Source organism: Saccostrea echinata, unplaced genomic scaffold, assembly GCF_033153115.1.
Source record: "Saccostrea echinata isolate AGI-Se365-2 ecotype Australia unplaced genomic scaffold, CSIRO_AGI_Sech_v1 ptg000062l, whole genome shotgun sequence".
In the NCBI taxonomy this organism is placed as follows: Eukaryota; Metazoa; Mollusca; class Bivalvia; order Ostreida; family Ostreidae; genus Saccostrea; species Saccostrea echinata.
In genome coordinates this window covers 6,112,976-6,133,104 of record NW_026889811.1, presented here as the reverse complement: position 1 = coordinate 6,133,104, position 20,129 = coordinate 6,112,976, and the positions used below count along the sequence as shown (strand labels likewise).

Here is a 20,129-nt window from a genome sequence, read left to right as displayed (position 1 = left end):
TTTAAAAATGGTTCTTATATATAGCTTATTGTTAATGGATTGATAATGGATTTCATAAGAAAGAAAGGAAAAAAGCAAAATAAAAATTGAGGTTCCCCGCTTTCGGTGTCTTAGTGGTTGGGGTGCAACTATTTATGACATGTTTGTGTGTCCTTTAAACTTAAAGGTCAAGGAAATGAAGCAAAAAAGGATAATACTTTCTGATAGGTGTTGTCATACACTGTAGGCAATGTACTTGCATACATAAAGTATGAAAGCCCTATCTTCTCTCATTCAAAAGTACATGAGTGAAAAATTCTCGAATGGGACATTAAACAACATTCAATCAATCAATTTTTCATTAAAAATGTTATCACCAATGTCAAAATGTTTGAAAATAAGGTCAAGATCACGGGGTCAAAAATCATAGTACAATTTGAAAGGTTCTGTCTGAGGTAACGTACACGTGAAATATAAAAGCCTTGCTTTTTATTCAAAGGTTATGACCAAGTTAATGTTAAAATTTTGAAAAGTAGGTCAACCTTTAAAGTCATTAGGTCATAAATCATAGAGTATTTGGAAAGATCTTGTAACAGGTACCTACATGTGAAATATGAAAGTCCTATCTATTCCCATTTAGAAGATATGACCATGGTTAAATTTTTTGTGACAGAGAGACTGACGGACAAACGAGATTCAATGTCCCCTCGCTTTCGTGAAAGCGGGGAATTATAAAATTCAGTGTATGTAAAAGTATAAGGATAAAATAAAGCTAATATTAATTCATTCACTTTATTGGAAATGACAGATTTGAACACTGGAGCTTATTTCCCAGCTATGGATTTTGTTGACGATGATAATGTATAATTATGTTGGTGTCAGTTGCAATTGTTGATCAATCATCAAAGGGATCTTGCCTCTTGGTGTCAGTTTTGTCTTCACACATACATGCGATAAATTCTACAGAAACAACAGAATTTTTTAAATGTTAGAAATATTTTTTTGCATTTATTCAAAGTATTTCTCTATTGAATATTATGTTTTCACAGATACTTTTAAATGGACACTTATTTTAGCAGAATTCTGAACGTGAATAAATACTTCTCACAGAAGGTAGTTTTTTTACCTTCAAAATCTATTCTACCATCTCCATCGATATCAACTTCAGCAATCATTTCGTCAACTGCAAATATAATTTTTTTTTTTAAAAATTAATCTAAATTCTATTTTTATAACCCCTCCACACGTGCACACACAACCTTACACACAAACAAGGAAGAAAAACCGACTTTATAGAATCAGCAATTTTAAATGGGTGTTTTTAACACTAGGTACATCGTTTGAACATGATTATACGTATAATGACGTTGTACTTGTTAATGAACGTTAATGAAAGTTTAATCACTGGTTTGTTCCCTACAGGACGAATTATCAATGATTAATTTTCAACAATCTCACGGATATTCAATGGTCATTAAACTTGACTAACTTTCTTCCTCTGTAAGATCTTCTCCCATGCACTGTAAGACTGCTCTTAGATCAGATGCAGTAATGTAGCCACACCCTCCCTTGTCAAAAACCTGTTATAAATAATAAAACATGAAACCAATAATTACAAATACTTAACCTAATCAATATAATTTTGGCTTGTCAAGATATTTTTATTTAATGCCTCATCAAATCACGGCATGTACCTTCACTCTTAATACTTCAAATTTGTTTTGTACAATTAAGTAGCATTTAAAGTTCCATCTCCCAGGATTGCCTACTCTAAGAAGGTTAGATTATCTTTTTACTTTACAATTATCACTGTGTCTGTCAAGGGGACAAGAGGAAGTAAAATTATGATCCAGACAATCCGCTTATAATGAAATCATTTTGAGTAAATTCCACTGTACACGCATTAACACAAGTTCGTGATGATAGACGATAACCAAGTCAGAATTAAATCGGCGATCTTCGAAAGAATTAAAATTATGAAGTGGTTATAAGTCCCCTATCGGGCTCTTCCTCGCCTCTCCGTCTTCCTGACACTCTGTCAGTCTGTCCTACTTTGTTTTCCGCACATTTTTCCTAAACGTTTGCATTTTTGCAAATGAGTGCATCTTGATGAATTACAGATAGAGTTGGCATTTCGTTTCGTTTCGATGATTTTTACTACCCCCCCCCCCCCCCGGTCCGTAATAAAAGATTCGGGGCATATAGTTTTTGCAGTGTAGTTTGACCTACTTTTGGAAAACTTTATGTTAATTTGGCCATGACTTATGAAGTTAGAGCTACTACTTTCATACTTCACATGTGTAATCCCTGTGATAAAACCTTACTTTGGCTACCAACAACGTTGACCCTTTGACCTTGGAGTTTGACCAACTTTCGAAAAACTTTAATTTTGACCATGACTTAACTTTTGAACGGTTTGTGCTAAGGCTATCATATTTCACATGTGTATTTCTTTTGTGAAGGCCTTTACTGAGGCATTATCAATTTTGCCCACTTTACCTTGATGTTTGACTTACTTTTGAAAAAACTTTAGCCTTTTCCATATCTTTTCAATAGTTGCTGCTAGGGCTTTCATATTTCGCAGGTATTTTCCTCGAGACAAGACCTTACTTTGGGTACCAACATATTTGATTTGCATTAGAGAAAGTTTAACCTTCGCTATAATTTGCCATACGGGGTATCAGTGTTTCACAAGCACATGTTGTTGAAAGAGTTATGGCCTTGGGAAACCAGATTTCCCAGTTGTTTTTTCGCACTTTTCCCCAAACGCTTGCAGATATTGAGCTAGTTTTTGGTATGTGAGTCTACCTAAATGAGTTACGGGTCAATTTGCATTTTGTTCCGCTTGAATGATTTTTTTATGGAATTGTGTCCTTTTTCATATTTAAGGGGAACCAGATTGCACTTGCCAGTAGGGGACTATAGTATATTGCTTATGTAATACTTTCAGAGTGCTTGTTTTATTATATAGTGTTAACATCATGTTGAGCATCTAGGAACTTTTTACAATAGACAAACAAAACAACTCTCTACCAAGTTTGGAAATCCCTGTCACAAAATTCTAGAGTTGAAATCGCTAGTAGATCTGACTTAGTCATATCGTATAAGTCATATCCCGAGATTCATGATCGTCAGGTGACCAACAATGCATATAAGACTCTTATTCCAATCACATGAGTGAGTAAAAAAGTTTTATTTTCTAAGCAATCTAAAAATACATAAAGAATCGGAAGTAAATATTTGCTGTCTGCATTACCTGGGAAATCAGACCCATCTTTAGTTTCCTATGAAAACTAAAGGTTATCTTTTTGTTAATCCTTCAAACAGTCCTCACCCTAAATGCCTGTCTCAGCTCCTCTTCCTCATCCTCAGCTGACTGTTCAGATATCCCTCCCATGTTTGCCATAACCTGAACGAATTCCTCAAAACTGAATGTTCCGTCACCTGCAAGAAATTTTGAGATTTAGTTCATTAATTTTTGAGACATAAGGAAAATAAAAATTAGATCTTTAAGTTACTTCTAATAGTTTATGTTATCTTTAATTTACTTTGTATATGTTAAGCCAATCAAAACTTTCGTTTATGTTAAGCATAACAAATCCACAAAATTCAGTCCTTACAACTTTAATTTGGGGATCAATTTCAAAATGCGCTATAGAAACACGCAAAAATAGTGTTAACAATCCCCCCCCCCCCACCCACCGGGTACAAGGCAAAGAATGTACGGCCACTGTGCATAGAGTATGCTTGCTTAATGTCCGTCCATTAACCGTAGATTTTCAAAGGTACTTTAAAGAGTAACACGGTATCTATGACCATCTGCGTTGCAATTCTGGACCCAGCGAACTTTGTTAGAGGGCTAGCTGCTCATTACAACCATACAGTTTGTTTACCAAAGCATGGTCCCCCGCGTGGCGCAGTGGTTAGAGCGTTCGCTCTAGAGTCGCGGAGTTAGTTGATCCTTACGTTGCCGGTTCGAATCCCACTGTGGGACGTGGAGACCGGTCCTTCGGATGAGACCGTGTCGCAGTAGGTGCTGGCACGAAAAAAATCCCTCACTTCTCAATGGCCCTGAGTGCCGAGTATAGGTCAAAATTTGTAGCTCTCCACCGGCAAGTGGTGAGGTCTCAATATGAGTGAAAAATTCTCGAGAGGGACGTTAAACAATAAACAAACAAACAAAGAAAACCCAAGCATGAATTTCATAACTTTGTACGGGCCTAACTATTCATTATAATCACACAAACCTATTGACTGCATGAATCCATCAGTTTATGGTAGGTTAAAGATCAACTTGGTCCAATCCTATGGGCGTAAACACTGGACCGAGGGGCAATAAGTTTTACAATTTTTGTCGATATCTACTTTGCCCACGGATTTTCAAATGTGTAGATAATGTATCTATACGAGTATATTAGCCTCATCCTGGGGTCTACAGAGCCACAGGATCATGCATTTTAAATTTTGTCATAATTTATGAATTAAGTTAAACACTTATTTAAATCTTTTAATCAGTCTGCCTTTTAGATGTCAATAAATAAAAAAGAAACATTTTCACTGGTGTAATCTATTTTTAGCAAATGACAATTAAATTAGCCCAATCCTGGAACACTTAACTTAGAAAAGGCAAAGAATTAGATATTATAAACAAGAAAATAGTTTCCTTGCTAAAGACCCATGGGTAGAGAAAATTTTCAAAACTAGTGTTATTTCAATATACATGTATAACCAATTAGGTTCCACATCTGGGCCTGAACCCAGAGGTAAAGAATATGAATAAAATTTTAGTAAAGGGATAATTACTCGTTGTAATCAATCAAGTGCTTTATCATAATGATGCAAACACTTTGACTGCTTGACATCAAACAGTAGAGAAGATGATTTTCTAAAATATATTGCATTTATTAAATATGAAAGAAAATGAATATTTTACCAGATAATTTGAGAACATGGTTATGTATTAATTACATCATGTTTAACCCTTACGTAGTTTTTGGAGACCATTCCTCCAACAATCTGTTGAAATTCACATGAACACTAATTGTGCCCATGTGAATTAGCCGACCTGTTTTGTTTGGGTTTTTTTTTTGTTTGCATTTTGTGAAGCAGATTTTATTCAAAAGCTTCTACATAGAAGAAATTCTGTAGTTTTCTCATTTCGTTACACTGTACATTGAGGACATTTTGCCAATCAAAAATACTCATTGACATTGTCCCTAATTTATACGTTGATTCGATATATACCATTGAATTCAAAATAAGAGGCACCAGAGTCTGATTCAAATGCTTCTTATTTAGATATTTAACAAGAGGAGTTAGACATTGGTGGCACACCAGCAATTAAAATTCATGTGATCAATGTGATGACTTTAACTTCCCTCAATTTAGCAATATACCACCGTTTCAATATTAATTGACAAATTAATCATAAAAAACAAGCACTTTTTTAACCTTAAAAGTGTTTTTTTCACAAAGTTTTATAGAAAAATCTTAAACAATATCAGAGATAATATTCGGATAAAAAAATACAGTCAGACAGACAGGCATGATGATTTCAGTGTACTCCCAAAGCAATTTCGTTTAGAGGTGGGGGGAGGGGCTGCTGTTTAAAGTGGAGATTCACTGATTTTTTTCTTTTTTTTTTTTTTTTTGAAAACTATTTTATGATAAACCATAGCACACTTTTGAATGTTTATCATACCATCAATGTCAATTTCTTTCAGCATCAAGTTTAATTCTTCTGAGGAAGGAAATTGTCCGAGATTCCTCATCACAGTTCCTAATTCATCCGTTGTGATTGACCCGTCACCATCTTTGTCAAAAAGCCGAAAAGCCTCTCGAAGTTCTGAAAATATTTTCAGTTTTAATAATGGTTTTAAGTACTTAAGATATAAAAGTTCAAATACAAAAGGAAGTACAGACATTTTTATCAGATTTAATATTTCGATTTAAAATTAATATACATGTATTAAACTGCTTGCAAAAATAATTCGGAAAAAAATACGTTATATAATATCTTGACGTCAAAGATTTTTTTTCTTCAATGGAAATGCCCGAAAAACACTAATTAAATCTTTATTTGATACTTCAACACGTCATAAAAATTTATATTTTACAATACAATATTAGATGAAAATATGAAGTTCCCAGGATACGTCATCTTTCTAAAGGAGTTTGGCAATTAATTAAACAGTCAGACAGATTGTCATTTTTTACCCATCATATATATATATATATATATATATATATATATATATATATATATATATATATATAATATATATATTCATTCATCTTGTTCATTAAAAATTATAATAATAGCAAAAAAGATGTGTAATGTAATTTAAAATCAATTCTTATTCTCGATAGTTTTCCTTAATACAAACGTTTTTTTTTTGTTTTTTCATCGTTTTGTCTGTAAGAAAAAAAAAATAAGGTTCCCCATTCCTACTGTTATTCGAATTAAACAAAACGCAAACTATATGAAATAAATACTTAAAATGATCGATTGCTAAAAATGATTTGAGAGCTAAACTATTCCTGAATTTGGACTTAAACGAATCTTGAGCATAAGAAACAAACGAGACTAGACACTTATCTGAAAAATCCAACTAACCTTCATAAATTTTAGTACCCGGCGTCGCCATTTTCTACCACAACAATAATCCCAATGACCCAATTACTTCACGGAAACATTTCTAAACCACTGAAAATTGGGTGTTAATGATTTCTGACTGTTATTGAGGGCAAATTGTCGTATTTTCTTAATTAACAGCAATTACCTCTAGCATGTTACGCACATAAACAACTTTAAAATTCAGAGACTTGTGGTCCCCCGCGTTCAGGGACTTGCACCGTACATGTATATGTGAGGGTGCAGTGATTTATAGAATATTGTAACAGTTTTGTCTTTTCTGTCTTGTCTGTTCATCTGTAAATCATGATAAAAGAAGTTTTGGAAGTAATATATGTACTGGTGCAAAAGTAAAGGCTTAGATTTTAAGTCAAACATCGATATCTACATGTAGGTCATGAGGTCAAAAATCATAGAACATTGAAAAAGGTCTTGTCACTGGTAATTTATATGTAAAAATGTCTGAAAGTCATGTACATGTAACTTCTGGTGAAAAAGTTGTGGCGAAGATTAAAAACTTCTGGAACACAGATCAAAATTCAAAGTCATGAGTTATAAAGGCTTTAACAGGTGAAAAACGTGAAATATAAACTTAATCCATATCTTCTTTAATAGAATATATAACGGTTAAAAATTTTTAAAGTAGGTTAAAGGTTTGTTTTTATCAGACTAATGCCTAAGAAGAGCAGCATTTTTAAAGAATTTTGTCTCTAGAATTTTCTATTTTAGTTGCCAAGGTGATGCCGTTCATCGAAATTGAGAAACGAATTGCAATTTAAGTATATCATTGTGGACTACTTCTGAAGCAGTATTTTGAGAAGAAAAATGATTACAGACTGACGGATAGTCAACGGTTAGCATACTGAAGTTCTGCTCTTCGAACAGAGAGAATGGAGTGTAACGCCGATTACCCTATTATATTTAAGCGTAGGAGGTCTTCTTGAAAATTCTATGCCTGTGTGTGTCATGACCATTATTTTGCACTTTCTAGTGCACAAGGGTAAAATTTACAAGTCAATGCATGTACCATAAACTTTTATTCATTCTGTCATTTATCGTTTGTTGTTTAATTTTTAAAATTATTTGGAATGATGTTATTATTATAATAGATATTATACCATATTGTTGTTAAAGAAACTCAATGGAAACTCATACTCGAGCAAATATTGATAATGTTTTGCTTGTATTAATCTCATTTGGACACTATCAAATTTTGAAAAGACTATAGGAAGAAGAATGTTAACAATTAACAATACCTCTTATCTGTCCTTCCGAATACCTTTGCAAAATGCTAACTTCTTCACTCTGGCAAGAGAAAAAATGCAAATGAAATTTTTTTTTTTTTTTAACTGCAGTTTTACTTTGGATTTGATTTAATGCTTAATTAATAATAAATGTATAAGAAAAGGAATACAACCTGTGATCCAGACATGATATGATTCCACTGTCGTCAGTCTGAAAATAAAATAAAAGAGAACAATAAACGAAATGTTTGCTCTTTTGGGTGCTTAAACAAATATCCCTTCCAATTAAATCCTACTCAAATTAACTGGAAGCATTTCCGTCATCTGTCAGCAATTAACAGTCCAGAAATACCCTTCGAAAATTCGATATTTCATATCTTGATGCACGATAATCTGCAATCATTACTGTATTAATAGTTTATAATACTTTATAATATCGGCTTCTGTCACGAGTTGGCTATCACGAAGATTGGTTTTAAAAGGAGCAAACAAAATAAGACCAGCATTCTTAATTTTTTACAGGACAATAATATTTCTTCATAATACTTATAGGCAGGAGAATGAGGGATACATTTACTTAGTGTGCCATAGGAGAAGCGAAATTAATTAGTGTCAAAATCAATAAAGTATATATGCTTTTTACTAAATAAATATTTCAGAGTGATTGAATGTTACTTCCATAATTGCCCGTGGGTTATTTTTGGTGATTTCAATTTTAATTAGCGTTAATCAGAAAACCCCCAAGACATTATGGTCATAGGAATCATAAACTCATAAAAGATTCTGAAAATTGCATGACGTAATTTTCTCATAATCAAAAATTCGCATGACATCCCTTATCTGTAAAGACTCGTTTTCACATATTAAATGCAAAGTACCTAACATCCAAAAGATATTATGATAGTATCTAAAAACTACCGCAAGTTTGTAATGTTAACTTTCACAATCTTTGAAATGATAAAAATTTTGACTTGTTCTGATTTGTAAAATATGATGAAACAGGCAAATTCAAAGAATTGTGGTCCTCCAGTTTCGGTGTCTTAGTGGATGGGATGCCATTAATTATGGCATATTGTACCCGTCTTGTTTGTGTGTCTATCAATGCAATCAAAAGTTATAAGCAATGATAAAATTTTTGAAATTTAAAAAAAAAATCAAAGTACATTTAGAAATATGTGATACAGGTAATGCACACGTCAAATATGAATGTCCTAATCTTCGCTCCTTCAGAATTTAGCAACATTGATAAAATGTTTGAAAATTAGGTCAAACTTGAAGGTCAAGGTCATAGCACATTCGGAAACATTTTGACACAGGTAAAGCACTTGTTAAATACGAATTCCCTATCACGTCATTAGAAACCACCAAAGTTTTGCAAATATATGTAGGTCAAACATGAAGGTCAAAGGGTCAAAAACCATAACAAGCTCGGAAACATCTTGTCAAAGGTAAATTTCATGTCAAATATGAAAGCCCTGTCTTCTCTCAATCAAAAGTTATAAGCAAAGATAAAATTTTTGAAAAGTTGGTCAAACTTCAAGGTCAAGGGGTCAAAAACCACAGTATCTTCAAAAGTTGTAAACAAAGATAAACTTTTTAATAAGTAGATCAAACTTCAAGGTCAAGGGGTTAAAAACCACAGTATCACAGATAATTTACATTTGTAATATGAAAGCCCTATATCTTTTATCATTAAAACTTTACGACCAATTTATAGTAATGTTTACATTTTTGAATGTAGGTCAAACGTCAAGGTCACGGGGTCAAAAAAAATGGAAAGGTCTTGTTAAAGGTAACGTACATGTGAAATAGGAAAGCCCCATTTCAGTTTTGAACAAGGTAAAAGTTTTTGTGACAGACAATTAAGTTTAAAGTCCCCTCGTTTTCGCGGAAGCGGGGGACCAAAAGGACTATAGAATTGAAAATGTATTATTATACATTGTAAGTCATTCAGACTCTTCGTGTCGATAAATAAATATATTTAGATCAACCTTATATATAACACTATAAACAACTTGCACTTTAAGCACCCCGAATAGGACCAACGTAGAGATAAGGATAAGTATGCAATATATTTCTTTGAAATGCATTTTATTAAACATCACACAAAGACACTTCTTTTACATTGTTAAAAATTAAATTAATCCATTTTCGATACGCACAATTTGAAATGGTAATTGGTATCTGCATTTGGAGAGGAAGTGATAACGATATTTTTGTTATTTTCTGAAAAAAATGATAATAACTACGTGGGAATTTGATGAAATATATTTTTTTTTCTCTTTTACTTGACAGGAAAACAATCAATCATGTCATTTTTTCCGTTCAGTTTTTGAGTTTTATAACAAAACAATGTTTCATTATGTTCGTTTAAAGCAATACTTTCTGTTTTCCGGAATTTTTTAATGACTTTTTAAATTAATATATTTATAAATAACTTAATATTAAAAATTTTCAATTACCAAAAAGTAATAACTTGTTTAATTGCAATAAAAGAAAAGAAGACTTTGTTGATCAATTCTAAATTTGAAAACATTGTTCCTATTGCAAATTATATTTTTTCAACAAGGTTTTTCTCGAATATTATTCAAATAAAAATTATTGGATTAGTATCAGCAACTTTGTACAAAATTGTAAATTTAAGGTCATTCATGTTATATCTGTAATGATCTATACTCATGGGAAGTACCAACAAATATCGAAGTCAGGGACAAAAATCACATACATGTACTTTTCAACTATTGAGAAAAATCAATAACTTGCTTTAATGATCAACGATGAAAATAAAGGTTCTGTGTTACTGCACCTTGTCTTGTCTTCTGCGATTAAACAGCCGTGAAGGCCAAATAGTACGACAGAATGGCCAATAAAATAAGATTTATTACAACATACGGTAAACTAATTAGAAGGGGTCGATCAAGGATAAGTATTTGTTAAAAATAATATTTAATTTCCTGTTGCATATTAAACAGTTACTGCCTTGGTTGTTTACATTAAAAAAATAAGATTGATTAGTTTTCTTTACTGTTTAAATATCGATCGATCTCTCTTTAGGGTACGGGGACCAACCTTTTGTTCATGACAAGCACATTGTTTTGTCATTAAATAATTATTCTTAAGAAGCATATATTGATTTTAAGCAGAAAAAAAATTTGAGAGATATACTAAGAAGATGTATAAGTTACATAAAAGTATTAAAATCAATAAAATGCATTTACAAATACTTCTCCCATGGAGAATCTTCTACAAGTAGTACAGATGTTTCAAGAAAGCACACAAATATGCCTTTATTTTAATGTAAGGTCGTTTTTAACCAGTGAAATAGTCTTAGAATGAAAAAGGTGAAGATAATCTCAAAATCTGTGAAAGGGACATAAAACATGGACCCTTGGAAATTCAAGAGGTGGGATCAGGTGCCTAGAAGTAGTAAGCATCCCCTGTCAACCGGTCAAACCCGCCGTGAACCCCATGTATTAATTACTCTGGTAGTCAGAACATTCCGTAGTCAAATTCAGTAGAAAACAAAGGCCTAACAATTTAAGGACACACGTCAGCCAAGATACAACCCAATGATAGTTTTATTTGCTTGTAATGTCATTATTACGACTATAGAATTTTCGAAATGCTAAAATTAAACGAGAACGTTGAAATCCCTGTAACATACACTTATATACAATGTATCATATAAATGGAAGTAACTATTGTTAATTGATAATACATCGATATGTATCTAAATATCGAGATGAAGGCCACAACAAGTGTTTTCTTCGTATGATGTAGAAGTTTTTTTTAATAAGTCCTGCTTGATAGGAATACAAAGAATATACCTTTCTGTAGAAGCAGAGTGATTTTGTTGATGAACAATCACAAGATACGAAAATTTCCGACTTACTTTTTTTTCTAAGAAGCCGTTGTCTACTACTAGACTTAAGTATATCACAAAGCCTAGTTTTTATTTCATGATGAGGAATGGTTATACATAGATAGAAAGTTCTATCGTTAAAATTATAAATGTCCTACGGACCCGGTTCAAAGCTGAACACGACACGTAAATAGGCAAAATACTCACCGGGGTATACCCTTCGCATTCGTTACACCTGACTGCTTTATTGTCACGAGTATCGGTATGGAAAGGCGACACGTCTTCGTGCTGGTTTTCTTACATTAACTTTGTTTTCATTTTATTGCACTTAGGTGTATTTGTGTTTGTATACTGCACTGACCTGCGCAACTGTTGTAAGTTTCTTTGGTATCTTAGTCTCCTGAATTAGAAGTACACAATTATTTTTGTCGTTAGGAAAGAAAACACGGGAGATAACTCTAATTCAGTGCATTTACTATATAAATTCCAGAGAGTTCCGAATGTGTGCAAATTTGAAACGAGTAAAATTCGTTGAGAAAAAGTGTTGAATTCTTCCATTATATGGATTAAATTTTTGGGTGAAAGGTATCCACAGTCTCAAAAATGTTTATTATTATTAATTTGGTAGTTATTTTTAATGCAACTTTATTTTCTTCAAAATAGTTTCGGAGCGATTCTGCAATTTTCTGCTACATTGCAGGTATATGGGAGGCATTCTAACTGTGGTGATGGCCTATCCCGAGACACAGATTATTCTAACTAGGTTATATAAAGTGTAGAAAAGTCGTACGTTTTGATGTTACCGACTTGTGAAAAACAATTGTCAGTTTTCAATTTTCTAAAAGTTCTTTGGAGTTTTTGAAAATCTACAGCTAATTTACACCACTTCTAGAATGTGCTGTAACACACAGTACATCTGAAGTTTCTCCTGTACAGCAGTTTAATATTTTATAAAGAGTAAAGATAGATGGTTGGTAGAGCATTTGCTGGACCCGTAGTTAAGGAATCCAGTACAAGTAGGGTAGATCGAACTTTCCTTAAAATGATATCAATATACATATTATATTTCGACTTTCGAATCATGCTGTAGAAAGGGCATAATAATCGCGGTGATATTTAAGATATAATAAATATGCATATCTGTTATCAAATGTCACATTTCTCAAACCCACAACATGATTTTTACTTCCGTATTTTCACAGCTATTTTTTGTTAAAAAGCAAGCTAGACCTCACCTGTGTGCTTTTGGACCGTGGGTACATTTTACGTAATATACAATACTCCACAATTCCTTGTAGTCGTACGCGCTACATATAGCATAAAAGCTAGTAGCAATGGTTTCAAAAGTGAAGGGGAGGAACAACCTCCAAAAAAATCTGACAAGCAAAAAATTAAAAGAAATCTGAAGTGTTCAAAAAAGAGGGAGAGGACAACTTCCAAAGTTATCTTACAAACAAAAAAACTGTCCAAATCCTTGAATTTGCCAATGCTCAACCTTACAGCAACAAAAAGGTGTGGGTGTTTGAGAGGGATTAATCCAGCATCTAACTGAAAATTAACTATACTCAGAAAAAAAAAATGCCCCCACGCGTTCCACGGACCTGTACTGTATTAGAACGAACTTCGGCTTTAAAAACAATAATACATTTTGACATTCTTATCAATAGAGTTTGACGATTTGATTTTGAAAAAAAAAACATAAGGTGGCACACTGAAGGGATCTACATGCAATATAAACATATGTCTACAGGCTCAATGGACCATGATGGCTATCTCAGGCTATGAAGATCTGAACTCGTGCGCCATGAATATTAGAACTTGTAGATCCTCTGGCTAAAAAGAATTAAAACAATCTGAGATCACATGGCTTTGCATTCTCATAATATTAAAAGATGTTTTTGACACAGAGTACACATTATGAGAGAAGGTACATGTATTTACCACACATATCGTGCACCAGGGATGGGATCGATTACTTTCAAAAGTAATCGATAAAATTACAATTGGATTTAAAAGTAGTTGATTACAAGCTGATAACAGCCATTTTTCAAAGTTATCAATTACATACGATTGCTTTCCTATCATTAAATCATGTTATTGATTACTTGTTATTAGTCTAGATTACAATAATTTTAATCAAACTTTCATCTTTTCAAACTTTAAAATGACCGTCTTGTAGTTTTCCTCAGTATATGCATCGCTCGCTCCGTGATCGGAAGGTCGTCTGTTCGAATCAAGGCCGTGACTGACCTAAGTCAATAAAAAAATAGGTAGCAACTGTTCCTTCGCCAAGCGCCCGGTACATGTACTTTGAAGTGAAAGTTGTGGGTCTTTCGGATGAGACCTTAAAAACCGAGGCCCCGTGTCACGATAGGCGTTGGCACGATAAAGAACCCTCACTGTTAAATGGCCCTGAGTGCCGAGTATACATGTAGACCTAAATTTGAAGCCCTTCACCAGTAAATGGTGACGTCTCTATATGAGTGAAAAATTCTCGAACGGGATGTAAAACATACAATCAATCAGTATATGCATCCTACCGGATGGGAATAGCTACGCTAGCAAAGCGTTTTGAAAAGGACTATACCTAGTACATGTAACTGAGAGGATTCACTCACTGCATGGTCAACAATCGATTATTAAATATTCCTGAAGCCAACAAAAGATATAGCTACATACACCCTTTTAATTTTAAAATATTTTTTGCTTATAAACAAATTTTCAGACTGAAAAATATTCACTGAATTATCATAAAAGACAATGATTTTATGCACTTCTATTTTTTAACCATTGTCAACATTTAAACAATAAAATGCTTTCTTTGGTTGTTAGTACGGAAATTAATGTCGCAGCTGTTGCAGAACAAATACATATATATAACCCGCTGTAATTTTTTTTTTTTTTTGCAATAGCTGCGACGTTAATTCCCACACTAAGAACCAAAGAAAGACATTTTATTGTTTATATTTATATCTGTGTAAATAATCTTTTAAAGTAGGATTAAAAAGATTAATTATCGTATTATTGATATGTACGTCATAGTACGTTTCATTGATGGAACAGCCACTGATCAAGAAATCTGTAGAGTTGATATGCCTAGTGTTGTTCCTGAACTGAAAAACGGCAATGGTTTTCTTTAGAAATAAAGGCGAAAATATTCAGTGGATGTAAATATTCACGATTACACAGCAAATTGTAATAGATTACAGCTGATAACGATTACTGTTTATGATTACCCAATCCCCGCATCCCGAGTATAAGTCAAAATTTGTAGCTCTCCACCGGCAAGTGGTGGCGTCTCCATATGAGTGAAAAATTCTCGAGAGGGACGTTGAACAATAACAAACAAACAACTATTACCCAATCCCTGTCGTGCACAAACTATTTTCAGTTCAGAACAAGTATTCCTTATAAAGGAAGCGATTGGTAAGTGTAAAATTCAGATGCCGCGAGAATGCCACTGAATAGTCAATTACTTATTAAACAAGTGAACTAATGTACACGTTGGTTTTTTAAAAGACCAATAAACGAATAATCTTTACCTTAAACGGAACGATGTTTTTCCGTTTCGAAAGTGAATGAAACTCATGCTCACACATAGTCCAAACATCTGACGTTTTCCAGGCTTTTTTCACAATTTTGATATTTATATGCCAGGAAAACGTCAGAACCGGTGCCATTACGAAAACTGGGAATTCGCCACCTCCAACGTTTTCCTGGCACGTAAAATATCAAAATCGTAAAAAAGCCAGGAAAACGTCAGGTATTTCGGACTAGCACATAGAAAAAACGTACGCAAATTTATTCACCGTTTATATCTCAAAGTAAATACTTTTAAAATACTTCTTATACTTAATATGATATGATAAATTTACATGATGCTGTCATTGCATTATGTCTGTCAAACAAAAATGTCTGTCGCGTCATGAAAATCAACTGTGATCAACCAAAGTCAATCACTTCGGTAAATCTAAAATTGCACATTAATACATATAAAAGAAATAACGCACCGTCATAATATTTTTTGCTGCATGATAATATAATTATTGTCCGTCTAATATCACTTATCTAGGGCATATTTTTTTCTCTTCCTTTGGACAAATCTAACTCAACTTCATTAATAGATTACCCGTGGGTAGAGGATATGCAGCAATCTTAAATCAATTTTCTATATCAAAGGACATGGTCAACATTTCGGTGTATAATCTTTGTTTGCGCATATTTTCTCTCCCCTTGGGACTATCTGGCTTATTCCAGACTCCAAAACTATAAACTGAGAACAGACTTAAATCAAATTTTAGATTCTGAATATCCTAAAATTTATTTAACAAACATACTTAAAAAATTACAGGTTTGTATAATATTAAAATTTAAACATGGTAAAAATTTTGTTCCATTTTCAAAATTTTTATAGTCTTGAGACCTGTACTTCCTCAATTAAGTACCTGTTGGTTAAGCTTATGCAGGAACGTAGACCAAATTTTCTAGATCAAAGGTTAAGTAAAACAACATTCTGTGTAAAACCATTTCTGGAGCATATCTGCCTCACAATTTACCAATAGAGTACCTGTTACAATTTTTGCATTTACAACAAGATGTGTTTGTGAAACATTGATGGCCCCGTATGGCAGCTCATGGCGAAGGTTAAAGTTTCTCAAATGCATGTCAAACTCCAGGTCAAGAAATCAAAAATGTGGTACCCAAAGAAAGGTCTTGTCTCGAGGAATATACTTGTGAAATATGAAAGCCCTGGTACAAACCGTTGAAAAATTATGGCGAAGGTTAAAGATTTTTCAAAGTAAGTAAAACGGCAAGGTCAAGGTCAAATGGTGCCCAAGGGAAGGTCTTGTCACAAGTGATACACATGATCGTGAAATGTGAAAGCCATACAACCAAACGTTCAAATGTTATGGCCAAGGTTTAAATTTTTTAAAAGTAGGTTAAACTCCAAGGTCAGGGTAAATGCCAAAGTTGTTGGTATCCTAAGGAAGGTCTTGTCACAAGAATATACAATTGAAGTATGAAAGCCCTAACACCATCTGTTCAAAAGTTATGGCCAAGGTTAAAGTTTTTCAAAAGTAGGTCAAACTCCAGTTCAAGGTCAAAGGGTCAAAGTTGTTGGTATCTAAAGAAAGGTCTTCCCACAGGAAATGCATATTTGGAGTATGAAAACCCTGGCATAAACTTTTCAAAAGTTATGGTCAAGGTTAAAATTTTCAAAAATGAAGTAGGTCAAACGTCAAGGTCAAAGTTGTTGGTATCCAAAGAAATGTATTTTAACAAGGAGTACACATATGAAGTATGAAAGACCTAGCACAAACTGTTCAAGAGTTATGACAAGGTTAAAGTTTTATTAACGGTAGGTCAAACTCCAAGGTTAAGGTCAAAGGGTCAAAGATGTTGGTACTCAAGGGAATGTCTTGTCACAAGAAATATACATGTGAAGTTTGAAAGCCTAAGTTTCAACTGTTCAACAGTTATGGCCAAGGTAAAAGTCTCATAAAATTTTGCAAAAGTGGTCAAACTCCGAGGTCAAGGTCAAACCTGATAGTACAGAAAGAAAGGTCTTGTCACAAGAAATACACATGTGAAATATGAAAGCCACAGCTCCAACCAATCAAAAGTTATGGACAAGGTTAAAGTTTTTGCGGACAAACAAACAAACAGACAGACGGACAGGGCAAAAATTATATGCCCCCGAATCTTCGATTACGGGGGCATAATGAGAACAATGTTTAGGCCAGAGGTAAATGTCATGGCAGATCTCTGTATGTAATCTTTTTCTTTCCTCGTGGCTTATCTTACTCATACTTCAACCAAAGGGTGCCTATGAGTAGAGGGTGTGCAATAATGATCTTGATCAAATTCAAGATTTAAGAAATTCATTGAGTGAAAACCTTGTCTGAAGCGTGTGTTCTCTCCCCTGAGCCGTCTCTGGTCCCTACTTCATCCATAGAGTGCACATGGGTTATGGAGAAGCAGGGACTTTTAACCAAGTTTTTGTAGGTCAGAAGTCAACCTCATGGCAGATGTGTTTGTAAAAATAAAATCCTTGTTTGGATAATGTTTCTCCCCTGAGCCACATTTGGCCCATACCTCACTCGATCAAAGAGTTGGCACGAGTAAATGTGCAAATCAAAGGTCAATTTCAAATTCCAAATATTATCCCGTCATCCTCATGTCATACACTTTTTATTTACTAACATTGGGCTCAATTCAGATGGTCAACATCTCAATGATGTGTAGATGTCATTGATAAATGGTATCTTACATAATCTTTTTCCCTTTACCACGCGACTTTCATCTTCCCCACTCAAGTGTTTCAATATCGACAAGTTTTAAAACAAGGCAATGTAGACAGTATGTGCTATTAGATTTCACACATGCTGAAAATATATGTGAAACATTCTCGAATGGGACATAAAAGAACATACGATCAATCACTAAATACAGCAACATGCATGTGATATGTAGGAAGAAAAGACCGGGGGAAAGGCGATTGGGCGTACCCAGGGACTAAAAGAATACTGTTGATTTCCGAAACATGTCACAAACGCTTTATACCAGACTCCGATCGATGATGCAGTATACCCAAGAACTAGGTTTTTATAATTGCTATATCCCGTTGCAATGTACATTTTCATGACACAAAATTTTGCTGTATTAAGTTCAAAACTTCAGGGGTTGCAATTTCATTTTAATCTAGCCAGGACAGATCCATGTATTTTTCCTGAAGGTATATTATTTGACTAAGAAAACTACACTACGGCAACTGTCGAAACTCAAAGAATCTACATGTACTAGTATTGGGGAGGGGAGGAAGTGTTAGCTTCCCATGGACAGGACCCCTACCTCCTAAATATGACTCTTACAAACTTTCGAGGAGTGTGGGTATCTGGGGATTGGGGTGCTGAGGCTTAATGCCCTATTTTGATGAGCAAGGGTGCCTCTCGGTCAGAGGTTCTGGTGTAAAGATAGGGCTCTATTAATTATATAGTGAAAATTCTGTAATTCTTCAAAATCTTCTCTGCTCCTATAAAGCTGATCATGATGAACTGAGTGCACGGTTAAGATGAGCAAGTGTGCTTCTTCCAAATTTGTGAAATGTTTTGTCCTTGGGTCAAGGGTTCAATGGGGGGGGGGGGTCTATTGAGTATGAAGTGAACATGAATTAATGTATTGAAAATCTCTTCTGTTTCTGGGTATTCAGCAAACAGACTGGATGCATAGTTATGATGAGCAAAGGTGCCTCTTCCAAAACAGTGAATGTCATTCCCCTTGGTCAGAAGTTTGTAAGGGAGGAGCTTATATGGTGAAAATTCATTAATTATTTAAAAATCTGCCCCTGTTCTGGGGTATTAAGCAAACAAACCAACTGCATAGTTATGAAGAGCAAGGGGGCTTCTTCCAAAATTGTGAATTTCCTGGCCCCTGGGTCTCTATGATTTATATAGTAAAAATCCATCAATTCATTGAAAGTCCCTCTCTGCTTCTGGGTATCTAAGTGCATACTTATGATGAGCAAGGGTGGGTCAGGGGTTCCTGTGGGGGTGATGGCTCTATTGATTATATAGTGAAAATGCATTAAGGTTTTGATAATCTGCTCTTTGTTTTTATGTAGATAAACTAAACATATAGTTATGATGAGCAATGGTGTCTCGTCAAAAATTGTGAATTTCATGGGCTCTGGTTCTGGGAGCGTTAGGAGCTCTATTGCTTTTATAGTAAAAAAAAACATTATTTCTTTGGAAATTTTCAACTAGGTGTATAGGTATAATAAGAAAATGTGACTCTTCCGAGCCTCTCTTTTATTTAATACTTCTAAGGATTCTTTACAGTGTTGTATTATACGCAGGTGACCGTTAAGGCCCTTGGGCCTCTTGTAAAATATTTAAACACTTACTTGACTCTTTTTGAATGTCATTGCATTGTATACCTTATCATTACTTTTTTGAGCACTATGGCGTAGCTTTCAAATCTTCATACATCGTGGAAATCTCATACCATATCATTGCAACGTAACATAAAGGATAAGCATGAAATGAAATGATTGGTCTTTGTGTTTAAATGCCAGTTATACTAAGCAACATACCTTCAATGAGAATGGAAAAAATATGCCATCAATCCACTAAAACACACTTAGATGAATTTTAGACTATCTTTATCCGTTACCATTGACCAAAGTGCCTTGTGGCAATCGAGTTTGAGATTGAAATGAAAAAAAATTAAGATCGAACACAGTCACCATAATTAGATGCACAGCCAGCAGTTAATCAATCTTAGGATAGAGCCGAACAAATACAATAACAAGTTTGCCGCCTGCCGTTCAATACTTGTACAAAGAATTCACAACCTGATGATGTAGAGTGTTCAATAATCCACGCATAAATTGACTCCGTTAAAATGTTTT

At 33.9% G+C, this 20,129-nt stretch overlaps 1 protein-coding gene across 1 annotated transcript; it reads right to left on the bottom strand.

Moving 5' to 3' along the window:
• Positions 1-757: 757 nt before the first annotated feature.
• On the bottom strand, positions 758-19,887 carry LOC133175223 (calmodulin-beta-like). Its single transcript, XM_061310332.1, has 8 exons — positions 19,812-19,887; positions 8,031-8,068; positions 7,870-7,918; positions 5,681-5,824; positions 3,314-3,423; positions 1,469-1,559; positions 1,106-1,162; positions 758-939 (listed from the first exon to the last, which is right to left on the bottom strand). Exons 2-8 carry the CDS (start codon positions 8,043-8,045, stop codon positions 875-877), a joined length of 531 nt encoding a protein of 176 aa, XP_061166316.1. The 5' UTR covers positions 8,046-8,068; positions 19,812-19,887; the 3' UTR covers positions 758-874.
• Positions 19,888-20,129: the final 242 nt, after the last annotated feature.

Coding starts and splice junctions, on each gene's coding strand:
- LOC133175223 (XM_061310332.1), bottom strand. Junction 3,424..5,680: donor GAAAGAAATTGACATTGATG/GTATGATAAACA, acceptor AATTTCTTGCAG/GTGACGGAACATTCAGTTTT. Junction 1,560..3,313: donor AGCTGAGACAGGCATTTAGG/GTGAGGACTGTT, acceptor TATTTATAACAG/GTTTTTGACAAGGGAGGGTG.